At 42.6% G+C, this 26,979-nt stretch overlaps 1 protein-coding gene across 6 annotated transcripts in view; it reads right to left on the bottom strand.

The window, feature by feature from the left end:
* Positions 1-26,979, bottom strand: part of SLC4A4 (solute carrier family 4 member 4) — a 216,657-nt gene that overhangs the window by 132,503 nt on the left and 57,175 nt on the right. For all 6 annotated transcript variants that reach the window (XM_015861476.2, XM_015861475.2, XM_015861477.2 and 3 more), the window contains 2 exons: positions 18,850-18,923; positions 1,756-1,935 (listed from right to left, as the gene is read on the bottom strand). In XM_015861476.2, the coding sequence (XP_015716962.1) occupies positions 1,756-1,935; positions 18,850-18,923 (254 nt within the window). The remainder of the gene's footprint in view (positions 1-1,755; positions 1,936-18,849; positions 18,924-26,979) is intronic.

Below are 26,979 nucleotides of genomic sequence, written 5' to 3'. Positions count from 1 at the left end.
ACTTTTCACATCAGCAAAGAGAGTTGTATACACCACAGACATAAGCCAACCAGGCACTCAAAAACCTTCAACAAAGTTCCAGTAAGAAACACTGAAGCTGGCACAGCCTCAATATCCAACTATCTCAGATCATCAGCCACCTAAGGAACAGAAATCTGAATGGAAATAAAGAACCATTTATAAAGAATAGAAAGGGAGACATTTCTGAAGGCTGTCTGGTGTCACTACACATGCAGAAGTTAGAGGGGAAAAAAACTGAGGAGATGAGACAGCAAATAATTCAATGTTTGGAAATCCAAGATAGTCACCTGAACTACTCCTATCCTTTACAGTGCTCTAATTAACAACGCCTGCTTGTAAAAAGATCTGGCCACCAGTGCGCAACAGCAAGTCACGGCCAGAGCCTGGTAAAATATCTGGATACATGAGATGGTCAGCTGCACAGAAAAAGGTACAAATACGTAAATATTAACACCATTGCACGGGACACCTGCAATAGTGCATGGGATTTAAGTGATCCCATTCCCAAAGTACATAGTGCAAATAGGTCAGGCTGGAAAGGACTGGGGAAATGCTCAGACAGAGAGATGAAATGAATGCATATGTTCACATGCTGAGAAAGAGCAGACAAGAACATACTGAAATGTGAAAACAACAGGAAAAAAATACAGCTAACCCCTCCTCAAATAAACATCAGAAACAAAGATCAGCAAAACTAAAGGCAGCAAATCAAGATCTGGTGAAAGAAATGGGTTTTTAGCCATCAGAACCATCAGCTCATGGGAATCATTTCCCTAGGAAATCAATATATCCAGAATCCAAAAACAAATTTCTACAGATTTGGTCACTGGCATGCAAAAAAAGAACAGAGACTTATGTGTAACAATGTAACATTACAGTTCTTGAGCTCCTGAAGACGGATAACAATTTATTTCCGTGTAAAGCCAATTACTGGTTTCTGAGTATTGACAAGAAAACTTCCTTGGGAACAACTAGAGAAAGACAGTTATAAAGAACAAATGGTCTTTGGGACTTGTTTTTCTTCTCAGTATTCATTCTCTGAAGTATCTGCACTACTGAGAATAAGAGGTCCTGGCCTACAGACATGACTGGTGTGATCTCATGTCTATGTCTTTAAATACCATAACTATGCAGCAACGCAATTTCAAAATGAGTAACTCGCCTCTTTCTTCAAAGACCAGGTCTTAAGACCCCTGCATGCTTCTCTCTCTAGCTATACCATGCTGAGGTGTTCCCCATAACTTATTAATACAATAAAGCCAAGCCAACCCAAGAGGATTTGCTTCTCACAGCCTATAGCTATGGTCTTGGTGCTTATCCACCTGCTCCTAGGAAACTGTTTCTAGCAGAAAGCGTGGAGTGATTGAGCCATGGTATATTCATCCTGAGAGCCAGGGCAGAAGCTGCAACTGATCTGCCCAAGCACGTCCTCAGTCTTTGTGTTTCCTTGCTATCTCCTTACACACAGTGTCAACTTGCTTCTAAGAATGCTGGCCTACTGTTGACTGGCACTAGCTCAGGAGCAAACTGAGGTAACACAGAGGGATGAAATGTCTGCTCTGGCCTTTTCCAAGTCACAACCACCATCTGATAGCAACTAATTTAGACTATTCTGATCCTGCAACACAATATGACTGTTTTCCTTGATCCACTTTTCTCTGTCGTGATCAGATCAGGAGCAAATCACTAGACAACGGACCATTGTAGCGAGTGACAATCAAGACCAGTACTTACTGAGCGGTTTGAGGATGCTGCTGCTTGTCTCATCAGCATTTTCTACGTCTGATTTGTCAGAGTAATTCTCAGAAATTTTCTCCTTTTCTTTCTTTTCCTTGTGCCCAGTTCGTCTCCTGTGACGCCGCCTTCTCCTGTAGCTCTTCGGCACATGGACCCCAATGTAAACAGTGTGATGACCTAAGGAATAAAAACACAGCAAATATTGACTTTGACAGCATGCCATTTGTGCATGAAAGATTAGGAGAGCTCACGCTGCATTTCATTCAAATGGGTGAGCAAAGTATCCATCATTACTAATGTTGTGTGTTTCTTGGCTCCAAAAGTGAGCAATGGACTCTTGAACAACCATTTCGAGCAGTATTTTTAATGAAGTCATTCCTTAGAGAGCATTCCATTGACAAAACATTGATAACTATTCAGTGCTCGTGACTCATTTAAAAATAAAAACCACCACCACAGAAGGCCATCACACTAATTCTGCAATACAACATACAACCTTATTCAAAAACATTCCACATTATTTTTTCTCATTTGTCTTGGAAAATACACTGGTCAGACTACCCACCTTCTGCAAACTGATCCAGTTTAACTGAAGAAGCAACTAAATTCATATCACTTGAGCATGTAGACCATTGTGCATCCAACTACCACCAGGATATTACAATACAGCAGCGAGGAAGGACTACTGATAGGAGTTACTGCAAACTTTTAAGTACTGCATGCTTTCCAGAGTAAGAATTAAGTGCCAAATTCTGTATGCTCACTGGAAATACAAATTATGCCTTCTCCCTTTCATACAGGCTTTTACCTCAAAATAGAGCACTTAAACTACATTTGCCAATTGTTATTTCCTTTTGATGGGTTTGATCAAAACTGTTCTACTTTCAGGGCTTTCTATGCTTTTACCAGCCTGGGATAAAAATCTTTCCTTCTGATTATAGAAAACACATCTTTTTCTGTGCCTAGATAATTCTGCTTTCTTTCTTTAAGCTTTAAAAACAGCTGCTTTATATTAATGACGATGTCTTATGCTTTTGTCAAAATTTGGTTTCCCCATTCATTTCTCTATGTATCCAACCACTGCAGCTAAATACACATACCCTACTATTAACTAAAGTACATTTATCTGAATGAATGAGCCCTAAATGCACGTGAGAACAAGTGCCTTTATCTGATATAGTCAGCTGCTTCTGCTCACACCCAGAAATGAGTTTCTGCAGAGCTACCACTGTGCAGAGTCACTGGCTCAGTCACCTCACATACATCAATTCCTATCAAAAACACCTCACATACAGCTATTCTTAGCATATACTTACACCTCACATGCAGCTATTCTTAGCATATACTTACACCTCATATACAGCTATTTTTAACATATACTTACACCTCATATGAATGGATGGCTGCTAAAACCATGTGCAACTGTATCAGATCACATACTCAGGAAAAAGGCCAAGGCTCCAGCTTCAGGAGAGCTGAAATCCTTCCTGCTGAACCAACTCATTTGGCAGGTAGCTCCTCCAAGATGGGAGAGGCCACCCCACACTGCAGGCCATTCTGTGGCCATTCTGTGATTCTGTGATAATCCAAAAGCCACAGAAGGTTCTGTCATGAGAAGACAATAGTGACGGCATCTCAAAGCAGATATGCTTCTCTGTCACCAGATACAGAGTCCTGCAGGTTGTATCCACAATGCTCTCCCTTCTACTACAGATTGAGTTAAGCAAGCAACAATTCAGATTTCACGTGGGAAAGTCAGGTGGAAAACTAGCTATCTACCCACCTCCACAGATCTTCCTTTCCTCACTGCAGTTTGCCCTGCTCTCTGAGATCATCTGTGAGCTGCACCTATTACTGTTGTTTCCTTTTCAGCAGTGCTGCACGGTTCCAGATTAAGCACCTATTTATGCAGTTGCAGGAAGTTGCTTTGGAAATGCTAGTACAACAGTAAAGTCATACAGGGCAGCTGTGGGTTAACTGCACTGTGTATGCAACTGCTCTAAGTCCAGTCTTCAAGATTAAAAGACTGAAAATTTTGTCACAAAATCCTCAATTTCCATAACAATTTATTCTTTCTCTTGAAAAACAGCCTTTGAAAACATTGATCTCTAGTGAGACACCTTGTCTAAAGATATCTAAACAGACAGCAGCAGATCAGCAATAGCAGTGTGTGATGATGGATGACCAGGAAGCCCACAGGCAGAGCTGCATGTGGAACATGAGACTGAGAATATCCTATTCAAAAATGCACTCCTAACCTTTCTCTCACTTCATTTGTCTGTGAGGTGTGTCAGGTCTGGTACTTTCCTTGCTGAGACACTACTTTTGTCATTTCAAATTCCACATGCTCCCGAGGCCAGCTGTAAAGTTTGGTGAGTTGTTCACCTACAGAGCAAGTGAAATGTTATACCAACAGCATCTGAGGCTGCTTGACCAGCATATCCCTTCCTGACAACAACTTTAATGGAGCTAATGCTATTGCCCAAGGACTATGCAAAGAATAGAATAGTGAGCTCTATTTGGGGATGGGGCCAGAGGCTTATGAAAATAGCTCATGCCCTATGCATATAATGCCGCTTCTCACACCCATCCACGTGTGTGCTTCATAGCCCAGTAAAATTATTTATGTACACAGATCTCTAAGAGTAGCTCCTTCAAAAAGCAAACACAGGGGACAAATGACAAATTTTAAGTGCAGACTGTTATTGAGTTACTGAAGCAGAGAAAAGCATCTGGAAAAAAAAAAAAGAAAAAAAGGCTCCTTAAAAACTGCATTTTTTATTCATATAGACTAAGAAAATTAGAAGAGAAAAAAAAAATCTCCAATAAGACACACATTCATCCTGAGACTGCCTCTAAATATGCATTTTGGCTCCAAAGTAATTTGTTAGATGGAAGTTGGTGGACACCTGAGGCTTTTAAAGGAACTCCCTGCTCGACCACAAACATAGTAGTGCTGGTGATGGCCCTTAAAACAAATCACAGCATTTCTAGTGATCGGAGTGCTACAGCAAGCTATAGTTTCTGTACAAGCTGGAACTATGCAGAAGGTCACACTGAATTAATAAAACAGACATAAAGATACAAAGATGTGTAATGCTAATAATATAAAGATGGCAAATAGCAGGGTGTTACTGAAAATCTCTGAGTGAAGTTACCCTTTAGCCAGTTCTGTAAGGCACCAAAAGGCTCACTGCGGAAACTCCACAGTGCTCAGTCTAGGAGCCAGCAAATTCACTGCTACGTGCACATCCCCTGATGCTCTGGGCTGCCAGAGCACATCCGGCACAGGACCAATAACGTGTCATCTCAGGAGCAGGACAAAAAAAGAAACAGAAATCCAGGATCAAGCAAGGTCCAAAGTGAGGCAGCACAACAATGGCAGAAGGAAAGGGACGGACATCTGCTGCCTCCAGCCCAGAGCACCAACACAGTGATCTTTCCAAAATGGGCTCAAACCACAGAGGCCCTTGGAAACAGGCAGAGCAGTCATGCCAAAGCTGGTGAAACCTACAGCAAGACTTGCAGATCAGCATCTGAAGACAAGACTCAGCACACAAAACCAGGAAAGCTATTCCAGAAACTGGAAATATCAGCTGTAACACAGCAGATGGCATAAATGCTACACTGGGATAGGGAAACCTTATCTGAGCACAAGCGGCAGGTGTTAGGGTAGGGACGGCCCCTGGGAAGGATGGGGCAACACTATCTGTCCAAGGAATTCTTACAAGATCAAATGGAAAAGCCAGATGAAAAAGGATGGGGTGATTCTGGCTTTTTCTATTTAGACAACGTCCTCCTTTGAATCACTTTAATTCTGTGGTCAGCTTGGTATACAAACACATCATAGTAAGCCCGTAGTCTTAATGCTTTAATATGCTGCCAACAGAACCGGTCAATCTCTTTAATCTTTTGATCACGTGTGCACAGTACAGATTTTGGTGATATGAAACTAAGTTGTATATACACAGGCCAACATCTGCATTACTTAGCTGCTTTTCCCTATTCTGCATGGGAGAGCCTTACTTAACATTTCTTTTTGTCCTTTTCCCTTCCACCCCACCCCCCTTTTTCTTTCCCCCCTTTTCTATTTAATATTTCTCTCACAGTCTGTTCAAAGTGGCCAACCAAGATGGTTTCCTTTTCTGCATACTTAAAGTACTTGGCATCTGTTTACGCTGTTGCAAATACTGAGATAAACTTCTAGGCTCCTTTCCCAAAATGCCTGGAAGGAAACAATTGACACATACTCTCAATGCACAACTTTGAGACATTTCCTACTCACTGGGCTAACGGAGCTTTCCCATGAGAACGATTCACTACCAATGGCAATGCCTGATAAATTTAACAGTACACACATGTACCACACTGCTGTCTGGCAGCTTGGTGGAGGATGGGTTGAATAAAGCCCAGTGCTAAACTTCTGATCATCCAAGGGCCCACTGAGCCACAAACGTCTCTTGTGCACTCAACACAAGCCACCTGCACATTTCCTCCTGTGTGCCCACTGTGTTCACAGCCTCTTCCTCCCTCTCTACCCACTCTCCCCCAGGGGAACAACTATTCCCTGTGTGCATCTCGTTCATTCTAGAGCTGTTCTGGTTGACCAGAAGCTTAAGTTTTACAACGCTGTGGAATCTCCTAGATGCTGAGAAAGACCTGCAAGCAAAAGCAACCTTTTCCTTTCTGAAGGACAGCAGAGGGTCACAGCTTCCCCGCTTATTTCAGTGGTAACTTTTGAAGATGAACTTTTCTTTACACAAAGATGAACTTTACTGTGTACCAAATTTGGAACAGAACTGGCTCATTTCATTATTAAAGCAAGAAGCAGCCCTCATCACAGAGGTATTTTTCCTTTGAAAAAATGTTGGTTGAGATGGCATCTTTTCCTTCGTTAAGAGTTAAGAACAGCAGCACATAATTCAGAGTCCAAACTTAGATTGTGGGCACAAGGGTCCCCCTGAATCAGAGTTATCACTGAAAACCCACTCACATATTGCTAAATATAGGTTTTGTAAAATACAGCATTCCACACCCCCCACAGGAATATCTGTTCATCTCTTGTCTCTGTCCTGGCCAAGCATGGTCTTGTTAAAGCACTGGGAACAAAGCTGCCTGAATCTCAAGTCATGCACACTCATACGCTGATCCCAGCAGCATGCTGACAGCATGAGGGAAGAAAGCAGTTCTAGACACCCTGCCTCAACTAGCCAGGGGCCCCAAGCATGCTGCTTCCATGTAAAACTATGTTCTCAAGCCCTTTTCAGAGTTATTCCTTTTAAGGGAACCTGGGGATTAAAGAAATGCAAAAAATGTGTACTGAAAAACAAGAACACAGAAATTTGTAGGCTTGAAGAAGTTTTCAGACTTAGCAAATTGTCCATCATCCATTAGTTGCCTGCGTGCAGTTCCACTGCCAGACTCATGTGTTAGCACAGCCTGACCACCTGTGCTACCTGTACATCCCAGCCTCCTTTCAGGTACCCATTTCCCCACTGCCCACTGAGGCATGCAGAAGGATGCAAGATAAGACAGGCTCTGCACATGTGTATGAGACACCAGGTTCCTGTGTGTCTATACTACTAATACTGCTTGGTGGTTTTTGCAGTTGCTACAGCACAAGCCTCTAGCTGAGCCTGAAGAGTCTGTCTGTCCAAGGAAGAAAAGAAAGAAAAGACAGTGCTTTTTAGAGAGTGAAAGGCAGGGTGTACGTGCTGCACTAGCACACTGAATGGCTGCTCAGTGCTCACCAAGGGGCAATGCAGCTCTGTGAAGGAACAAGGACAAATCTGGCACAATCAGTTCCGGATCTGGCTGAGTGTAAGTGATGAAGAGATCCTGGGATATGCCCACGTGGGAACTGTGCCTGGGGCAGGGAATTACTCGCTCTCAGTATGATTATGTCAGTCCCAAACTTGACATCCCAAAGCCTCTGAACCACAAGCTGTATATACTGTTTGAAACACGTGGATCTGTTCATGCTTTAACACAAGTGCCAAATGGCAAAAACGTATCTAGAGAGAACGAAATCCAGAGTTGAGATGTTTTTTCCCAACCAGTTCTGGAACAACATTTGCTTCCAAAAGCATTATAATTTCCTACCATCTCATCCATTAAAAAAAAAAAAAAAAGGAAAAAATTTCCCAAAAGAATCATATAGAAGAATCATATAAAATCGATCTGATGTCTCACACACTTATAAATAGCTGTGCAGTTCAGGCTTCTCAAAAAGTCTGAATTTAAGCAGTTCTGGGGAGCTTCCTCCTGAAACAATGGTCTTTTCATAAGGCCTTTTATATGACGTATTTAAACATGTTTATGTAACATGGTATCAGTGACAGTGGCAATAATCCAAGCGTAGGTTACTACCAGAAAACCTATGAAATTCATTTGCCATTCCAGTTATCTCCAGCCAAACAAACAAGCAGAAAGTGATTACACTTCATTTATAAAACTGTCACTTATTCAAAACATGAACTCTCTTCTTTTAAGAACATGGTGAAATACCTTTGCTTAGCAAAATCAAAACTTGGTCAGCTGGAGGATGGAGCTGAAAGTTATGAGATCAAAGGATAAAGCCTGCTGGTACATAATATCTAGGAAGGAATTCTTTCTATACGACGAGGACTGTTGAGACATAGAGCATGGCCAGACTAGCCCATAAAGAAACTCAGATTGGCTCCTTAGAAGAACACAAGTTCAAAAACTAACATTACAAATTTATAAAGCAATGAAACTGAGTTAAGTATCAGCACTTTTCAGCCAGGCCTTATTTTCACTTTCAAGGTTCTTTTCCAAAGAACAGGGAGAGCCACATTAAACCTCGTCAAGCTTGGACAAGCTCTTGTGGTTACAACTAGTATGTCTATGAAGCCAACTTCTCCTCCTAAAGCCAACTGCTCTGGCCACTTGTGTCTCCTGCTCCAGGCAGCTGTGTGTGTCCAGGCACTCAGAATGGAGGCTGGGGCAGAGCTTTCAGGCTACCTGCAAGAAGGGCTTTGCTCAGCACACGGCAGCTACTTAACATTGAGGTACAGCTAACATAACACAGGAAGGCAAAAATGTGCCGTTCTCTGCCCATTTTCATAGCCTAACAAATCGGTCTCATACATGAGTAGAACTGAAACACAGCATTTCCCCAGGGTGAGGAAGCTTTGGTTATACATGTGGCTTCCTGACACACTCCTAAAGCATATGGCTTTTATTCTTACTACTTACGAGTTGCTGCCTTTATTGAAAGGTTGTTCCATAGAGACACCCAACATTTAGGGACCTGCATTTGCAGCAGCTCTGAAGTCACGTGAGGCTGGCAGGTGAGGCTGCTGAGAGATGCAGCCTGTTGCATGCTTTATCAGAAGACTACGTGACATCTTTGTGTCTTTATGGCCAGCAAGGTGCTGCTGCTGCCAAGCACACAGCTTAACGTGGTGACACGTCTCTGGGATCAGAGCGAGTCTCTGCAGTTTTTCATGGCTTTTCAAAACTGGAAGTGGCAATGGAAGGATATTTCTAACTCTGTGCAAGAATCCAAGGAAATAAATGACATAAAAAGCTGATGGGCCAGAAGGACAAATAAACCGCAGGGATGATCCATTTTAAAAGGGAGATACTAAAAGTAGCACTAAGAAACTCCTGAAGTAAGCCCTGCTTAGTTTCAAATCAGCTCAAGAAATAAGAACAAAAGGCCACGTTGCCTTGAGCTAAGTGCACTTAACTCTACCTGATTCAAATGGGCTACAGGTAGTAACCATCTCCCAAGGCTGGCACCTCCACCCTAACCAGCTCCCACTTCAGGATGCAGCTATCACACCATGTGCCCAAATGGGATAGGGATGCACAGCCTGGGCAACACTCCACTCAGGGGGCACAGCTAGTACTGGTAGAACAGAAACAATCCTCCCCTCCTATATCATACAGTACCTAATAATTTCCCATGAATATTAACTTTCCCACAGCTGAAAACGCAAGCCTCCAAGAAACAACAGACAAACCAGAATATTTTCAATGATACAGCAGGGAGATGTAAACTCTAAGTAGTAGGGATACAGAAATTCAGAAGGCATGACAGTGGATACAGCTGGTTCATGCATCAGAAACAAGGGACGTCATTATTTCCTCTACATCAGTGTAAACATCAAGTACTATTCCCACTAATGCATCTGAACACAGATGCCAAAACTAAAAGCCATAAGCAATCCTTCAGACAGGCTGACCCCGCACACTCCTGGGCTCAGCACTTAGTTCCTACAGGATGTTCAGAACACATTAATACTCAAGACACTGCTTTTCCAGATAAGTAGGACTTTATCCAAGAGGTAAAGCTCACAAGGCTTCATTGAGTAGTTTGTTGAAATTTGGGTGAAATCTAAACAAAGATGTTCCAACTGGAGATAAATCAGACTCAAATCACTACTACTTCCAAGAGCAAAGTAACGGCAGAGCAACACAAAAGATGTGTTTTCCTCCAAAGTGAGGGCAGTCTGTGTAACTGGAACAGGCTTGGCTCTATGTGTTACAGTAACAATTTCAGCAGTGCAGAAACATGCATGTCTCACAGAGGTGACGCTTGGGCACAAAATCACCTCTGCAAGAGGTTCCCATGATGGGAAAATAAGGCCTGTTAAGGGTCTAAGCACAAACCAGAGGACCATGTGGATGCCTGGATTTGGACAAAGGATGCTGGGCAAGAGACTGACCAGCAGAAACAGAATAATTCACATCTACAATGACTGCAAAAATATGCAACCAGCTTTCTGAACAAAGTAAGATCAGGATGGCCTTCAGGCTATACGGCATTTAAAATGACAATATTATGCAAAAAGCTAATAACTCCACGCTGCATGGCTGCTGGCCAAAGAAAATGGTCCATGTGACCTGATCAGATGATGGGTTTTTGAGGGATGGGGCCAAACATTTTATAAACAGAGCAACTATAACATTTAGTATGGGGTTCACAACCTAATGAAAGCCATGAGGAGAACAGAAAAGTAGCGAGAAATATGTAGTACAGGACAAGAGAAAACAGAGGCTCAAAATGCAAGCTAGATTTCAATTGAAAGATAAAACAAGAAGGGACAAGATCAGAAACAGCACAGCTCTCTTCAGTTCTGCCAGCTCTCATAATGGATCCCATCTTCACTGCTAGCATGGAAAAGTTCAAGAGAGGACCAAACGCTGGCAATGAACGTACACTGAATTACTTAATTAAGCGGTGAACTTGTGCAAAGAGCATGTTAGATATTTGTATTACTTCTCAGCATTTAATCCTGCACTAAAACAACTACAGGGGGAAGGGAACTGAACTGGGTAATGGAAGACAGCATGTAAGTAGGAGAATCTTTGGCTATCAGCAGGCTCCCAGATCTTCAGTATCTTCAAAACACTGGTTTAATCTTTGTGTGAGATGACCTCTGCAATCTTTAAAAGCTTCCCATATGACAACACTATAGTTAGCCAGACAGAAATTGTTCTTAGTCATCTATCTGATGTTTGCACTTCTCAGTTTCAAACATATGCTCACTTGCTGCCTATCAGTGACCCAGACAAAATGCCAGATTCCTAGCAAGACTCGGGAGCTGTTCCAGTGAAGCATGTTTAAAACGTGTGTTAGCCTCATAGAACAAGATAGTTGTAAAAGACAGAGCTCACATAATGGAGTCAGGAAGGTCTAAAATAGGAACAGAAAATTTAAAATTAAGGTCTTCATCTGGCTTGTAGAAGATCCTACAAATTCTGTTCAAAGATAGGAAATTAAGTCAGTCATTGCTAGGAGAGGATCAGAACATGTGTCGTGAAGCCAAGAAGGCACATGCCAACAGCAGCTAAAAGGTACCACAATAAATTAATGGATCAACACTGTTTACACATAATAATAAATGTGTTTGGGGCATTACCACTGAGCTTTATATAAGCCATTGCTAGACTCTTACCCACAACCCCATAAGCTGCTTTTCTTTCTCTCCTCTTTGGAGCTATGAGAGGTTACAGAAGCCACCGAACCTGCCCTACTGTTATCTGATCTAATCTGGCCAGTGTTGCTTGGATTCCACTTAAAGAAAACTTTTCAAAAGCACAGCTTTGGGGGCGGAGCAGAGGAAGAGAGTTGTGCTGGGCTCAGCTGCTTGCTCTAAGTTTTAGATCAAGCTGTTCAGACACACAGTAGCTTCAGATTTTCTAGCATCCACATCAAGAACAGATCACAGTTCCTTTAAAAATCACATCTCCTTTAGAAATGTCCTGAATTACCACCCAAAATGGATATATCCAGAACAGCCCTTCTTGCCTGAAAATCTTAGCCTCGTTTTCCCTATTTCTATCTCATTGATCACCAAGTTAATACCAAGCTGCCATTAGCCCTGTTAAATGAATACAGGCGGGTAGGTTTTAGATCTCCAATATAAATAAAAGCCTTGATTTTCATAGCTACTGAACCTATGTACTTAAGCCTTCAGTTGGAGGCCACAGCCATTTTTCCAGGCCACTGATAATGGAATAAAAACTTCTAATATTCTTCCCCTGATTTTGCAAGCACAGCAAATTACTATAAACTGTTACTGTATCAACATTACTATAAATGCTGACGGACACAAGGGTGACTGAAGCAAATCCTGTGTCTTCTTAGGAGCCTGAACTACTATCCATCTTTTGCTGCACCAGGAGTCAGATTGAAGCCTGAAGGACAAACAATGAAGACAGGGCGCAAGTCAGCAACCAAAACATGATAGATAACCACAACATGCCAGGCAGAGTCCTACCCAACCAGCATCCCATTTCTTTGGCAAGTGCCAAGCAGCTCAGGGGAAGTCCTTGTAAGTGCCCGAAACTGAAATAGCACATCATAAGGGAGAACAGCCCTGCTGCAAGCCAACCTATATTCCAAGCCTGCAGCTGGAACTCAACATAGAGAGGCAGCAGCATATTTTCTGGAAAGCATAGTGCAGCTGAGGTTGGGTGTATCAGAGTGCCAAGCTCCTGCCAGCAGGGCACCAGATAGTAAGGAATGCAGTGGGAGCTCCATTTACAAAAGGCTTGTAGATGCCTCTCCTGCAGCACACTTCCTTTCAGGAAGCACTACAAGTTTCTGTCTCTTTTCATTCTCTTTTCATTTCGAAGGAAGTTCCCACAGTGCCAGGCAGCTGGAGTAGGAATAGGACCCAAGTGAAAGGAAAGCTTAAATTGCTAGTATACAATGTTGCAATGTAAAGATCAACAGACTGAGTGGGTGTGCATTGGCTTGTGTGAGAGCCACCACATGCTGGAGGAGTCTGAAAGTAAAGCAAAAGAGTAACTGCATTTCAGGCATGAATCACCTCAGCAGCTGTAAAGCAGCCTTCAGTGCTGCTCCTACTACATGGCAGTTCCTCTTTTGGAATATTAACAATCTTTAGCAGCCAGAGGAAGTACAATCGGTCCATTTGCAGATGAGAAGCTGGAGCAGGGAATGATCAACTGACTTGCTTGCTATGGATTCAGAAGGTCTCTGTAAAAGCAAAAGGTGAACCCTAGAGTTGAGTAAATACTGCGCCTGATCCCCCGTTCAGTATCTAAAGGGGAGCTGTCCCTTTAGTAACTAAAGGGACAAGAAAAAAAGAGACTGACACTTAAGCAAGGTCTGTTGTGGCAGGACAAGGGAAAACTGTTTCAAACTAAGATTTGAAATTTAGTTTGGTTATGAGGAAAGTCATTGTCAGAATGGTATAGAGTGTATGACTTCTCTGCCAAGCACCTTACCTGCAGTACGGAACTTAGCCCTGCTCAAAAAGGTTAAAAAAAAAAAACCAAACAAACTTTCCTTTGCAATGGGTGAAGAACTTCATATATTGACTCAGCTGTACTGAAACCATTTTCTCCATTTCTTCTATACGTGCAGCCAACGCTGTGTTATGTAAGATCAGTTTATAAGTGTATGAACTTTGCAGACTTTCCTCATAGAGCTTTCAAGGGCTCTCAGCATCTTCTCACACAACCCCTGCATCTTCAAAGCTAACCCTGATCCCTACCAATGTATGATGAGCATTTACAACAACCAGAAAGATACTTCATGCAACAGTGGGTGAAACAGACACAGGCTGGAAAGCACCAACAGTAAACATGCTCAGAGATTTACCAGCATCAAGCGAACTAATGACTCAAGTGATATTATCTGAAGGACAGAGTTCTGAACAAACCACTTACAAGCGATTCACATTTAACAGAGATCGCAGCATTTACACAATTGACTTAATTAATCCACACACAGAAAAACACCTCCCAACTTTTCCATAGGGATTTAGTATATTACCAAAAGACTGTACTGAAGCCATAGCACTAGGACCTTGTTATTTTTTACAAAGCAGATAAGGGCACGTTTCAGTATCCTGTCAAGCATCCCAAGAACCAAAGTTGGACAGAACTTCAACTGGAATCTTTCATCCAAACACTTCACAGCTGGGAAAATCCAAACCATTCATTCTGTTTTTACTGCGTGGGGTAACATTCAGGTTTCCATCTGTGCCTGCTGGTCCCGAGTCACAGAAAGAGAGAGAAAAAAGAAAAAAAAAAGGGCAGTTCCTAAGTCCTCAGCATCTTCCTTTTGCAAAACCAAATGAAATACAGCCTACATTGACTAGCTCTGCAGTTAAAGGTATCAAAGAAAAATAATATAGTACATTCTGCGCTACACTTCACGTGATTTTTTTTTTTATTGTACTTATTTCAGAAGCAATTAAAAGCTTGAATTGATATGAAACAGGTCTTCTGGCTGTTTCTGAAAACAGAGGAGGTCTGTATACAGTGATCAAAAACTGAGGCTTGCAGTGGGAGAAGAAAAGAAGAAAACAAAGTAAATGTCTGAATGCAACTGCTTTCTCATGTCTTCTACCTGCTGTTAGTGAAGGTAACAATTTTCACAACAACCTTTGTTTCTCTTCACTGATCCAACCATCAAGTTAATAATCACAGTCTCAGCACAACACAGCTTTCTACCAGCAAAGCATAGTGACACAAAACGGTCAAGAATAGGAAGGATGGAAGATGGAAGTGGGGAGAGCAATCAGCTAAAATGGCAAAGGATGTCTCCAGACATTCCTACAAAGTGCCTGTTTTAGGCCCTATATGTAGTAAATCCTATACTGTTAATGCAATCCACAGAAAAGTTTTCATGGTAACAGACCTTTTTCTGTAATTCATTTCTAAGGTATACTCCCCATGCCATTACTTCAAAAATCCACTGAAAAACAGGACAAGACACTTTACACAAGAGCTAGTCACTTCTATGGGCCACAGCCAGGGTGCTACCTCTCTTTCCAGTAAGAGAGCTGCCGCACTGGAAATCCCACATCCTCCACCCCACTGCAAAGGCAGGACAGCAAGCCTGGGGGAAGTTACTTAAGGAGCCAAGAATACCTTATCTCAAAGGATAAGGTGGAGCTTTATTTTTCCCCTGTTGCAAAATTGGTTATTAAGTAATCTCTTTGTGTCACACATACCAGCACTCCTAACAGTGGCATTACAGCAATATGTCATTACCTTCAAGGAAAGGAACGTGCAGTGCTCAAAATGAATGGGAATGACTTTCTTACGCAGTAGGTTCAGCTTAGGGCAGTGCCTGCTCTTATTTTTCCCAGGAAAATCTACAATTTCTCATTTTCTTTCATATGCTGAACAGGACTCTAGGAGACCCCCCTATCTTGCCAAGTAACATTTCTGGATGCTTCCGTGAAACATCAGTTACAGACAGAAAAACAGCTCTGCAAACTAAAACGTCATCATTTTATTAATTAAGCCTTCTCTCATGAAAAACAGTAGGAAGGGTACATGCAATCGAGTCATTTTTGAATGTCCACGGCTGATATCGCTAATAAAATAGCAGTGACGTGCAGTGTGGGATCAGACTGTGGTGCCACCTTAGAGGAGCATTAAACAATCTCTGGATCTAGGCCAAAAGGACATGCTTTTGAAATGTATACATGGTTTCTATTGTTAATATTACATTTACTCAGCAAGGGCATGACCGACAACCACCTCAAGCTGCAAATGTCTAAACATACTGCTGATCAGAAATGCCCATTTTACCCCCACTCCTTAACAAACCAAGTCCTTCCCCTTCTCCTACACCACTACATAATCAAATCAGTGAGTGATGTGCTAATCCAGAGCTGTTATCTCCATCTGACAGACATAACACAAGGCAATTAGCTACCAAAACAATAATAACAGAATGAATTCAGGAGTTGCTTGCTATCCCAGAGTGACAGCATGCTGTTTTTCTCTTCCATTCTGGAGAGTTAATATGCTCAGGATGATGACTTTCAAGAATTGCCTTCGCCTGTTCTAATGCAAGCAGATTCAACAGCAAGAAAACCAGCCAGCTTCCTAAGGACATTATAATGTCTCATCCCCCTCCTCAGCTGCTAACAAGTTCGAAGAAATACACAGGATGCAACCAGTGCAATCCTTTCAGAAAAAACAAGTTCTAACAATATCAATTGGCTAAAGCAATAGAGAGAACTTCAGAATGAACACACTTAGGTCCCTATACTTAATGATCTTCTTGAAACTATGCCACTGCACCTCTAATGCAGAAACCACAGAATGAAAGGACTACGATTAGAAAAGATCTCTAAGATGTATCAAGTATAACTGTCAATGCACCCCCACCACAGCCACTGACCTCAACTCTCAGTGCCTCATCTCCACTCTTCTTCAACACCTCCAGGGACAGTGATTCCACCATCTCCCTGAGCAGCCTGTGCCAGCATATCACCACTCTTTCTGAGAGTTGTTTTTTCCTATTATCCAAAACAAACCTCCCCTGGTGCAACTTACAGCCATTATCTCTCATCCTAATGCTAGTTACCTGGGAGAAGAGGTTGACCTTCATCTGGCCACAACCTCCCTTCAAGCAACTGTAGAGCCACAGGGTCTCCCCTGAGCCTGCTGAACAACCTCAGTTCCCTCAGCTTATGAGGCCCTCCTCATAAGACCTGTGCTTCAGACCCTTGCCCTAAATCTAGCAGAGGCCTAAAACTATCTGCATGAAGTGTCAGCCAAGGGCCTTCAACCTGACATTTCAATCATTCCATTAGATAAATGCATACTATGACTGCACATGGGGTGTATTTGTACATATCAGGTGCACATGTGTTTCTTGCAGTTATACACAGTTATAGTTATGCACACATGTGTGCATAAAGGGTAAGATATAATTATCAACATGCATTTTGTGAGTTAAGACAAGTAAGTTCTCTTCAAATTGCCAGAGCTTGAAAAATCATTTGCACTTGGTAACAACTCAAATTTGCAAGGCAAGCTCTGGATTTAAGGCTGTCCCAGTAAAGAAGTAAGGAGCAGCTGAGCAGCAACTCACCAGCCAGATCATATGCACACCCCTCTGCATCGTGACACTGACAGATGCTACAGCATCAGCACCAGCCCCACCACAGACAGCAGCTTCTTCTGTCATTTAGCTAGGCCATTCACTGAAGCCAGAGAGAATCCAGGCACTGCTTTTAGCATGAACAAGAGAATTAGCTGGCTACCCAGCCAAAGTCTCTATAGATTCAGACAAGCAGCTAAAGCTCTCAGAGGCCCACTGTGTGCAATCAAAAATACTTCGTATTTTTTCCACCTCTTCTTTCCCTTACCCCAGTGATATGAAGATCAACTGCTCTGTTAGCTCAAGAAAATCAAATGATCTCTGCTCTGAAACACAGAGATAAGCATGCCACATTACTAAAGACATCAGCCACGACTTTTCACAGTCTTTGTCACAGACTGTTACAATGGACACTCATGTACTGCTCTTCTCAAATAAAAATCTGCAATTATATTCCTTGAGCATCACAAATGGGTGATACACACCATCAGAGCACGTGGCAACACTTCAGATGTTACATTACAAGAAACATTTCCCTTCCTTCTCCTCCCAAATGTTTCTGCTGTGCCAAAGTATCAATTATTCTACAAGCACAAGGCTAATCGAAAAACCCTGTCATTCCAACCCTGCAGGACTAATTAAACACAACACGGTGATTTATAGCTACTGAACACATACAAATTCATACTAGAGGGGAATAAAAAGCACAGGTATTTTTGTGGCAACAACTGGTCTTGCTGCAAATGCTCTACAATCAATCAGTTCTGCAGACTGCTTTCCTTCATACAGCTCAATCCACTGGTGTCCAGTGCTGGTGATAATGACATGAAACCGTGCACCTTTCAAAACATTTTAAAGGAAAGCCACCAGTCACAGTTTACAAATAAACTAGAATAAAACCATAGATGCAGGCCAAAAGGGGAAGGGAAACACTGTGAGGCAGAACACTGGCCTCATTTCCTTTCTAGCTAGAGTACATAGCCCATGGTTTGTTCCTCATCTCCTATTAGCTTATCAAACACCCTGTCAACTGATCGTCATAAAACAAGGAAAGAAGAATTTGCTGCCAATAACTCATTATTATCAGCTTTAGATTTTTTCCATGGCCAATCTTAAAAAGTTACATTTTAAACTCCTTTCTCCTTTCACATTTCACAATGTTTTTAGCCACAGAGAAAATTAAAACACTTTCAAAGTTTACCCTTTTCCTGAAAGGTGAGGAAACATTTTGCTCTCTTGGAAATTCCTCTTTCAAGGAAAATTCTTCAAAAGACAAAAGCACAACCTGGGAAAACATCCTCTTGCTGCCTTATGCCAACCCCCAACACTTGGTACAAATCCTGCCACTCTTTCTAGGTCGCAAAACCTGTTACTGCATTCAAGCCCTCTGAGGTGCAGTGGGGATATGCAAGTATTGCTAAAACACATGTAAAAGAAACAAACAGCCTGTGTTGCACAGTCACTATGCAAGAGCCAGTGAATGGGACTTTGTGAAAAGTACAAATGTACACAAGGAGCATACAATAACTTTCTCTCTAGAACTGAAAAAGACAATGTATTTTGAATTTTAAAAGTCATTTTCACCCTGTGTAAGCCCAATGGTGTTCTGGCCGATTTTAGGATTAATACTCAGTCGAAACAAAAATGTCTTTTTTCTCTACTACCTATCTGGTAATTTTATATACAAATAAGAATTGTAAAGAACTGTGAATCCCCAGCAGTCCGAGGTCTCTTACCTTCCACTTCTTCTTCATCACATACATGTTTAAGGAAGGAAGCCCCTCTATCCAGTACTGCCTCGTCCTCCATCCTATAGTAATAAAAAAGAAAAAAGGAATGCTCAGACTTCTCCTGGAGCGAGCTATTTGAACCAGCCCAAGTCCTGGGCAGGTTAACTTGTAAGTTGTTGTTCATGTTATTGTGGGCACTCCCGTCCTCCTTCCAGTGCCTGCTGTTCCTTCATAGAGCTTCTTTCGAATGCCGTTTGGTATAAGCTGGCCTCACGTTGCTCAAATTCTAACCTTGAGAGGACATCAGTGGTGACAGGTGTGAGAAAGGTAATCCCGGCTAGAAGTCTTTGTGGCTTTTTTTCTGTTTCTTTTTTCTTTCCTTTTTTCCTTTTTTTTTTTCCTTTTCTCTTTTTTTTCCCCTCTAACAAGGATATACACACATTCAGGCAAGTTTGAGACTGTCTATGCAAGAGCCAAGAGCTTGTGGAATTCCAGTTTCCCTTTCAAGTTCTTCTAAAGGATGTTGGCTGCAGCACACATACTATACACAGACATACGCACGCGTTTGAATGCACAGAGGGAGACTCAGCTTCAGCCAGCCTCTTAATACCAGCAAAGCACACTTGTCTGTCGAGAGGCAAGCTTTGTGTCACATGTTGGCCTTACAGAAATCTGACATACGAGGATTATCCAGAGACCAAGCTCCAGTAAGTCAGGCCATCACAGCAGTCATTTATGTGTGTCACCCATTCATTCATCTATTTGGAGACTGATTTCAGCAGTTGCTCTCCTTCCCCTTCCATCTCTCTCCACCTTTTATCAGCTCCTCTTTACAGAACAGGCTCCTAACTCTATACCTTTGCTGTGAAGACTTCCTGGGGCACTGCCCAGGCACACTTACTGCTATATTTCATGCATAAAATGAAGAGCTCTTCATTAAAGGGTTATACTTACCAACACAGCATGCGGCCATGACACAGAAGCCTACCCCGAAAGCTCAAGTTCTTCATTAAATCCTTCAGCATCATTAATGCTGCGCTCGCCTGCATGTAAGTGTTGTGTAGGCACACCCCAATTACTTTTTTTTTCTCTCCAAGAGCAGCACAGTAGCTATTTGCTATAAACACAAGTGAAAACATCTGGAACAGATAGGGTTGAGTTTCCAAACCAAACATAAGCCACACACATTTTATTGCTCTGCAAAGTTCTTGCATCTTCACTTGCAACATGCTCCAGCACTTACTCCATTCCCTGAGCACCAACACGTGCACGCGTGCAACCACACCTGCACAGCCTGCAGCCTCTGCCCAATGCCTGTTTGCAGCACAGATTCTCCATACAAACTTTGGCAGCATCAACTCAAGTACGTGACAGCTGAAAGCAAAGTCACACTTTGGAGGAGAGGAAGGGAAGAGGGGACAAGAAGGTTGGGATTAGTTTCTGGTGCATGCAATTACTGCACTGATCCCACCTTTCTCCCCATCCAAACAAGTGGCACCCTCATCCCCCAGCTTAGTTCATCACAGTGACACCCTTTCTAGCTTGCAAAGGGTTCAAAAACTGCTGACGACACATCGCAAGCTGAATGCTTTCTCTGAAACGTGCACAGTGCAGATCCAAAGCAGCTAGGGGGTTTAGAGGGCCAGGAATAGAGCTTGGGTTGCCCTGGCGCGGCGCCCCGACTCTAATCCGCAGGAGTTTAGGGATTAGGCTCCCAAGCGCCACCTCCCCTGACTTGGTCTTTTCTGCCCTTCTCAGATTACTGAGAGATTTCTTCTGGCCAAAATCTTGCAAGAAACATCCTTTATGAATGCATAAAGGCAAAGGGGAAGGGGAAGGGGGGGAGGGGGAAATATTTAAAATAACATAAAACAAGAGTTGCAGAAATTTAAAAAGGCACTTGAAAGAGCAAAACGCCTCTGCTTAGGTCTTGAGGGGCAGAGCTCTGTCAATGATGTGCTGCCATAAGAAATCACATTTTCCATCCTATGGAGAAAGACACAAGTGAGAAAGGGCAGAAATGTTTTTAGGACCTGTGGTCAGAAATGTGCCTTAGTTGGATGCTTGGCTCCTTTGAGTAAAGTAGAAAGATGGGACTTTTAGACGCTTTTTATCTAGATCAACATCCTCATTACTGCTGCTGCGAGGCTCTGGAAACAAATCCAAAAAAGTAATTGAAAATAATGGATTTCTATTTTCAGAGTCTAGATCTGAGCAAGTCATGTACTCCAACATTATATATTCCAGTGACAAAAGTAAGAGCTGCCTGAGTAATTGGCCTCTCTGGGCGCCTAATTAGATCAATACCAAGCATTTTTAGAAATGACTCTACACATCAATAGGACTTAGACATAAGTCTCACATAGCCTGTCCAACGCAGCACGCAATCGAAAACCAAATTTGCAGGCTCACAGAAATAGTCTGCCAGACAAAGAAAGTAACAAGAGCAATTCAATACTATCAGGTGTCCCAGAATGTGGGATCTAGAGAGAAGTCCAGGTAAGGAGGGCAAAAGTGGAGGAAATTAAGCAACACCAAAGTAGAAAAGATGCAAAGCCTCAACTCCAGCTATTCCACAAGGAGCTGAGAACTAAGAAATGAGAAAGTGCATAGGCCTCTCAGCCATGCTCATGATCCAGGGTTACTTTTGTGGTGAACACTTTGCAGACACACAGTGTTAGTAGAGTGAACCTGATTTGGGTTCAAAATGAAATGGCTGTGGTTCAAGACCAAATTATGTAAGTCTGGTACTTGCTTTTCACCTACCACACAATTCCTCGATTCCTTCCCTTTGGCTATGCTTATCTTACAGCCTCTGTTTTTGTCATCACAGTATAAACCTGTCTTGCAAGTCCCCTTGTTGTAGCAGCAAACACTTGCAACACACCTTCAAAGTAACTTGCAAAGTGTAACGTAGCAAGTAACCTTAGCTTTATTGTCCCCCAGCCCTTACTGAGAGATAACTCTGCCTTATTTGCATAGACGTAGCAAGGCTTAGGGCTTGTTTTGAGATCATTATGTGAAAGTTATCACACACTTGCAAGAGGAAAAAAACAAATCCCGTGACTCTACTTTGTGTTTTTCCAACACTTCTCATGTTTCAGGTGTACCCAAGAGAATTCACTGGCTAGTTTACAATAGTTAAAGGGCTTTAAAACAAACAAACATAAAGGGCAAGAATCAAACCAAGATCATCTGATTAAGTTTGTTTCTGCACATAAACCTATGTTTGAAAGCCTACAGAAAGGATCCCTACAGTGCATGGAAACTTTCAGGATGCAGAAGAGCTCACTTCACTCTCGCTTACACCTGTAGCTACAATGGGAAAGCGGAGCCTCTACCTGCAGAAAACCCTTATTTCTTCCCAAAGCCGAGAGGTAAGCAGATGGGGTGCTGCCACCTATTGGACACGCAGCCTTAGCACAGACTGTGGAGTGCGAGGACACAGACGAGCCGGGCCCTCCCACTGGCAGCGAGCAACGCTCCTTAAAGCTTTCCGATCTGCGCCACGGGAAGAGTACAAGTCGGGTTTGGCTTGAAGAAAGCACTAACTGTTGTGGGGGGGTGCAGCTCACCCAAGTGAATAAATACGTAACGAAGCTCAAGCGAAACATGAGTGTTCTTTCTTGCTGATAAGCTTTTATGATCTGACCCGTTTCAAACACATTTGCGACCAGGAAGGAACTCCAGCAAACTCTGGACTGAACAAAGGAAAATATGATCCAGCTCTCTAACTTCAACAGAGAGCAAAGCCCACGTGAAAGTCCCATTTCAAAAGCAATCCTTTTGCAACAAACAAGGGTGCGGAGCTTGTAAAGTGTTTGAAGGAGGACATAACACCGGGTCACACAGCAGTGTTGCTCAGTGCCTTGCCAGCACTACAGCTCGTGCTCCTTGTCACAGCTCACAGAGATGTGCAGAAGCTGCTTGCATCCATCCATGAGAAAGGCGAGGAAAACGGGAGCTTCATGAGCATGCACAGATGCCTCCACCTGCTGCTCAGGGCCCACTGTCATTTAACTGCCAGGACTTCTTCCCCAGAAAACTGTCACCCACCAAGTGGAGTGGGAACGCTATGGTTGGGATAGTCCTGGGGAGAAGACAAAAAAAGGCAAAACCAAGTATACGATGCACCAGATGATGCTGGCTAAGTTGTTTAGCAGGTCATACAATTCAGCATGTATTACGTCTGAATCTGCACACACACAATCATTGCCCCCACTCCTTTTACTTAACAAGCACAGCAGAGAGACTGTGACCATCACACAACACAGCCTGCAGCTGAGGAGCCTCTATAGCTCCCCAGCAGAACAGACACCTGGCTTTGACAGCTTGATCTATTTGGACACTCTGGCAGCCACTACATAAAGCACTCCTGTACCTCTCAGCTCCTCAGTGTTGCCAGGAGCAAACACAACGACCCGTGTGCACATACCCATAGGCTGCCTTTTTGCTATTAGTGATCACCACTGGAGCTCTGAAAAGCAACATGATGCAGCTTGTAAGCAACAGCTCCAGGTACCTAAGGAGAGAGAAAAGCCCCTTATGGCTTCCCTCTCAGTGCCAAGCAGAGCCTTCCCAAGCCACTGAAGTTAGGTGCCAAGTGAGCATGCAAACATGTTATCTTGGAGATCATGAGACAATAAGCTAAATGGGTTTCTTCTATCAACGGCTGAGGAGAGACAGAGATATCATTTTTACCTTCTCTGTAATCTGTGAAGCATGCAGCTACTGCGGTGACTGATCAAGAAAATAGGAAACCAAGAAGGACACTTGGTCCCAAATGATTCTCCCACAGTCCATAAGGAAATGGCTGAGTAAACATCTAATATGAGAAAATACTCTTTAGATGCTAGATGCATTTTGTTTTCTTCAAATACTTGCATATGCTCTCTAGCACTCAGAGAAATGAGCCTCTGGCTGCCTTCAGGATGGTCTGGTTGATGCACTTAGAGAACAGATTGCTGTATTTACCTTGGATGTATTTCCCTTTGTCAGTTCTAGAACAGTATTTGTTCCCATGAGCTCTCAGCGAAAGGTTGCACCCACCAGGACAGAAGCTCCCTTATTCTGCAGAAAGAACTTGTGCTACAGTATTTTAAATCCAGAACCAAACCCAGCTTCTTTTAAAATAACTCTTGAGAGCCAACAGGGAACCGATGCCCCAGATGACTGCTCTGCACAGTGCCATCAGGTAGAGCAAATGCAGAAGACCCATCTCACCTCTTCCCTCTCCAGCAGGCTTGTCTGAATGGAGAATGTCATTTCCTCTCTCCACGGCACTGCCAATCATGTCCTGTGCAGAACCACAAGATAAAACACATCATCTGCAAGACTAACATCTAGGAATTCATGCAAGGTATCCTTTTCTATTTTTTCCCAGCAATGGAGGATACACAGGAAAAGGCTGGAACATACAACCTCAAAGAGGCACAGTTTTCATCTGTGCTTTCCTCTTGCAGCACTGAACTGTTTCCTCACTCCAACAAACTGCCAGCACGCACTGGACCACAACACATGTGACATGCTCGTCAGTTATTTTTGCATGCTGTAAGACAAGGAGGAATCACACAGTAAGAAAGTTCTGTGAGTTTATCATCTTACTACCAGCTTGCAAACAAATGCGCAATCTGAATTACTTGTCTTTTCAAAGGGTGAATGAAAATTCAGAGTTCTGCTGCTGCTCCTTAGCACAACAGTGATACACACCTCTCATTTCTGGACATTGAGGAGCACTTGATAAAAGGGCTTTGGCAAAAGGAAGAGCAAAGTACAAGGTAAGTATCCTCCTCAACAACCAACATAAATCACTGCAGCTAGGCTCCTTGCCTCCCTTTCATTCAGTGTCCTCTCATGGAAGCCCACCCAGGCCAGACTATATTTACGTATATATGACTATATATATATATATATATGACTAGGTGGTGTGTTCTGGGAATAGTACCTGGGCCATACCAGCAGGATTTTGCACAGCACACAAAACCTGGCCAGATGGGCATACCTTCTCCTCTGTCACTGGTGTAGCAGTAGCACACATCCTGCACCCATCAGTGCACTAACACACTTTTGCATCAAGACCACTTATCATATTTCATGCTGCTAATTCACACTTTTTCTTCTGTCTTTTAAACCACTTTCACGCTCAGTCTGTTCCTAAAAATGTCATTTAAATGGACACTTTCCCTCAATGCTTCTTTGTCCGTATAAAAACTCAGTGTCCAGGGATCACCTCCCCATCAGGGTCCCAGCTGACACATGCACAGGTAGCAATTTGCCTTTACACTGCTGCCCATTTGTTTGGGTCAAATATTTTCCCTGTATTACACTGTATTCTTGTCAGTTGGTTGAGAGGACATAGCAAAAAAACACCCTGGCAGGACTGATATAGAATGCAATATGTGATATGAAATGGAAGCTTTTCTTTTCAGTTCTCTCATCACCTCAAGAGGAAAAGAACTTTCTTCTTCACAAGGAAGTAACATTGTCAAAATACAAGGAAATACAAAGCTGGGGGGGGGAGTGGAGGAATTGGCACTGGATCCTAAGTAGGTGTAGCAGCTGAAACCATTGTTTAATTATGTTTAGATTGCTTACCATAAAATGACACAATTCTAAAAACTAAGCAAGTCAGCTCCCTGTTCATTTCCATTTCCCTTTCTTAAAGAAACTCACAGATTGGTAACTTGAGACGAAGGCAACAAGAAGTCCACATTTCATCCCACCATGTCTTTTCAATGGTAGCACCTCAGCTACAGCCCTCCCTCCAGCTAGACCAGGTGAACCTCTAATAACTGATGTGCTGGTTCTAAAGATCTTCCAGGTACATTAACTACATTTAATGCAGCAGAAACCAGGAAAGGGTAATGACACCAGGAATTCAATATTGCTTTTACATAGGAGCTTTACTTCTCCAAGACAGCCTGCAGGGCCTGATTGGGTTTTTCTGCCATTTTTTTACCACAATATTATGACCTGCTATAGTTCTGTTACAGGGTTGTGGGGTTTTTTTGCCTTATAGACAATTACCTGACTATGCTTTACCTAATTCATCAGCCCTAATTTTTGCTGGCTGTTGCCCATATTAATGAAAAATGTTCAGTTTTGGCCATTGGAAGTTCCTAACTCTCTCACCATCTTAGTTGTTCAGAAGTGAGAGAGCCTTTAAAGGAAGGACTAAGCAAGAAGGCTACCATGCCAAGATGACCTCAAGCCACACTGCAAACTTTTGCCCTGCTTAAAGAAAACTAAGCAGTGTGAACACAACATTTATAACTCAGTGCATGACTTAAGGCTCCGTAAACCTTAGACGAAACTGCTACAGTGGGCTGATTTATGACAATGTGTTCATGCACTCCTCAACTGAAAGAGCCTACTGAAAACCAATCCTGTTTCATAGAGCAGTTGTTCTTTGTTCAAGCCTGATGTAAGAGCTCCTTGAAAGAAGTGTATCATGACATAAGACTAGGTATGATGGACTAAGAGCTGCCTGCAACATCATTAGCATGTATTTTACATCAGCTCAGCACTCAAGTCTAAAATAGGTGCAGACTTTAAAAGCACATACTAGACAGGGCATTTGTATACATCTATATATAAATAGACACAGATATATAAACCTAGACAAGGAAACGGCAACTGTGGGAATTTTTCCAGCATTGCTGAATACAGGAAAATATGGACAGCACAGATCTGACTTAGGGTTTTCTACCTATAGACAATTAAAAGCAATATTAAAAGCAAGTCTCTCAGTCTTGCCAGGCTGCCTCTGAAATAAATTGTTATCTGAAATGGGAGTTCCTAGGTTTATGTCCATTTCCCATTCGGCAAAAGAACAGGCAGTGTGTACAATGTGGGGTGGAGCAGCACATCAAGTGGCACCATTAACCCAGATGAGGTTTTCTCCAGGGAAAACAATCAAGTGCTTTCAGTTGCAGCATTGCAGCTACTGCACTGGTCTCCTCCCATGTGACTATTTTGGAGGAAAGCCTCTTCTCCACAGCAAAAAAGAAAAAGAAAAAACCACCAATACAAAATGCCATCTTCTGTCTTAATTTCACTTCTGTAATTACAGTTTAGAGCTTTTCAAGTCTTGTATTTTCAAAAGCACAACTCCTAGAGCTGCACATTTCCTTCCCC

The sequence above is a fragment of the Coturnix japonica genome, chromosome 4 (assembly GCF_001577835.2).
Source record: "Coturnix japonica isolate 7356 chromosome 4, Coturnix japonica 2.1, whole genome shotgun sequence".
NCBI classification, from domain to species: domain Eukaryota; kingdom Metazoa; phylum Chordata; class Aves; order Galliformes; family Phasianidae; genus Coturnix; species Coturnix japonica.
The sequence above is the reverse complement of the archived record's forward strand: the minus strand, read 5'-3'. Positions and strand labels throughout refer to the sequence as shown.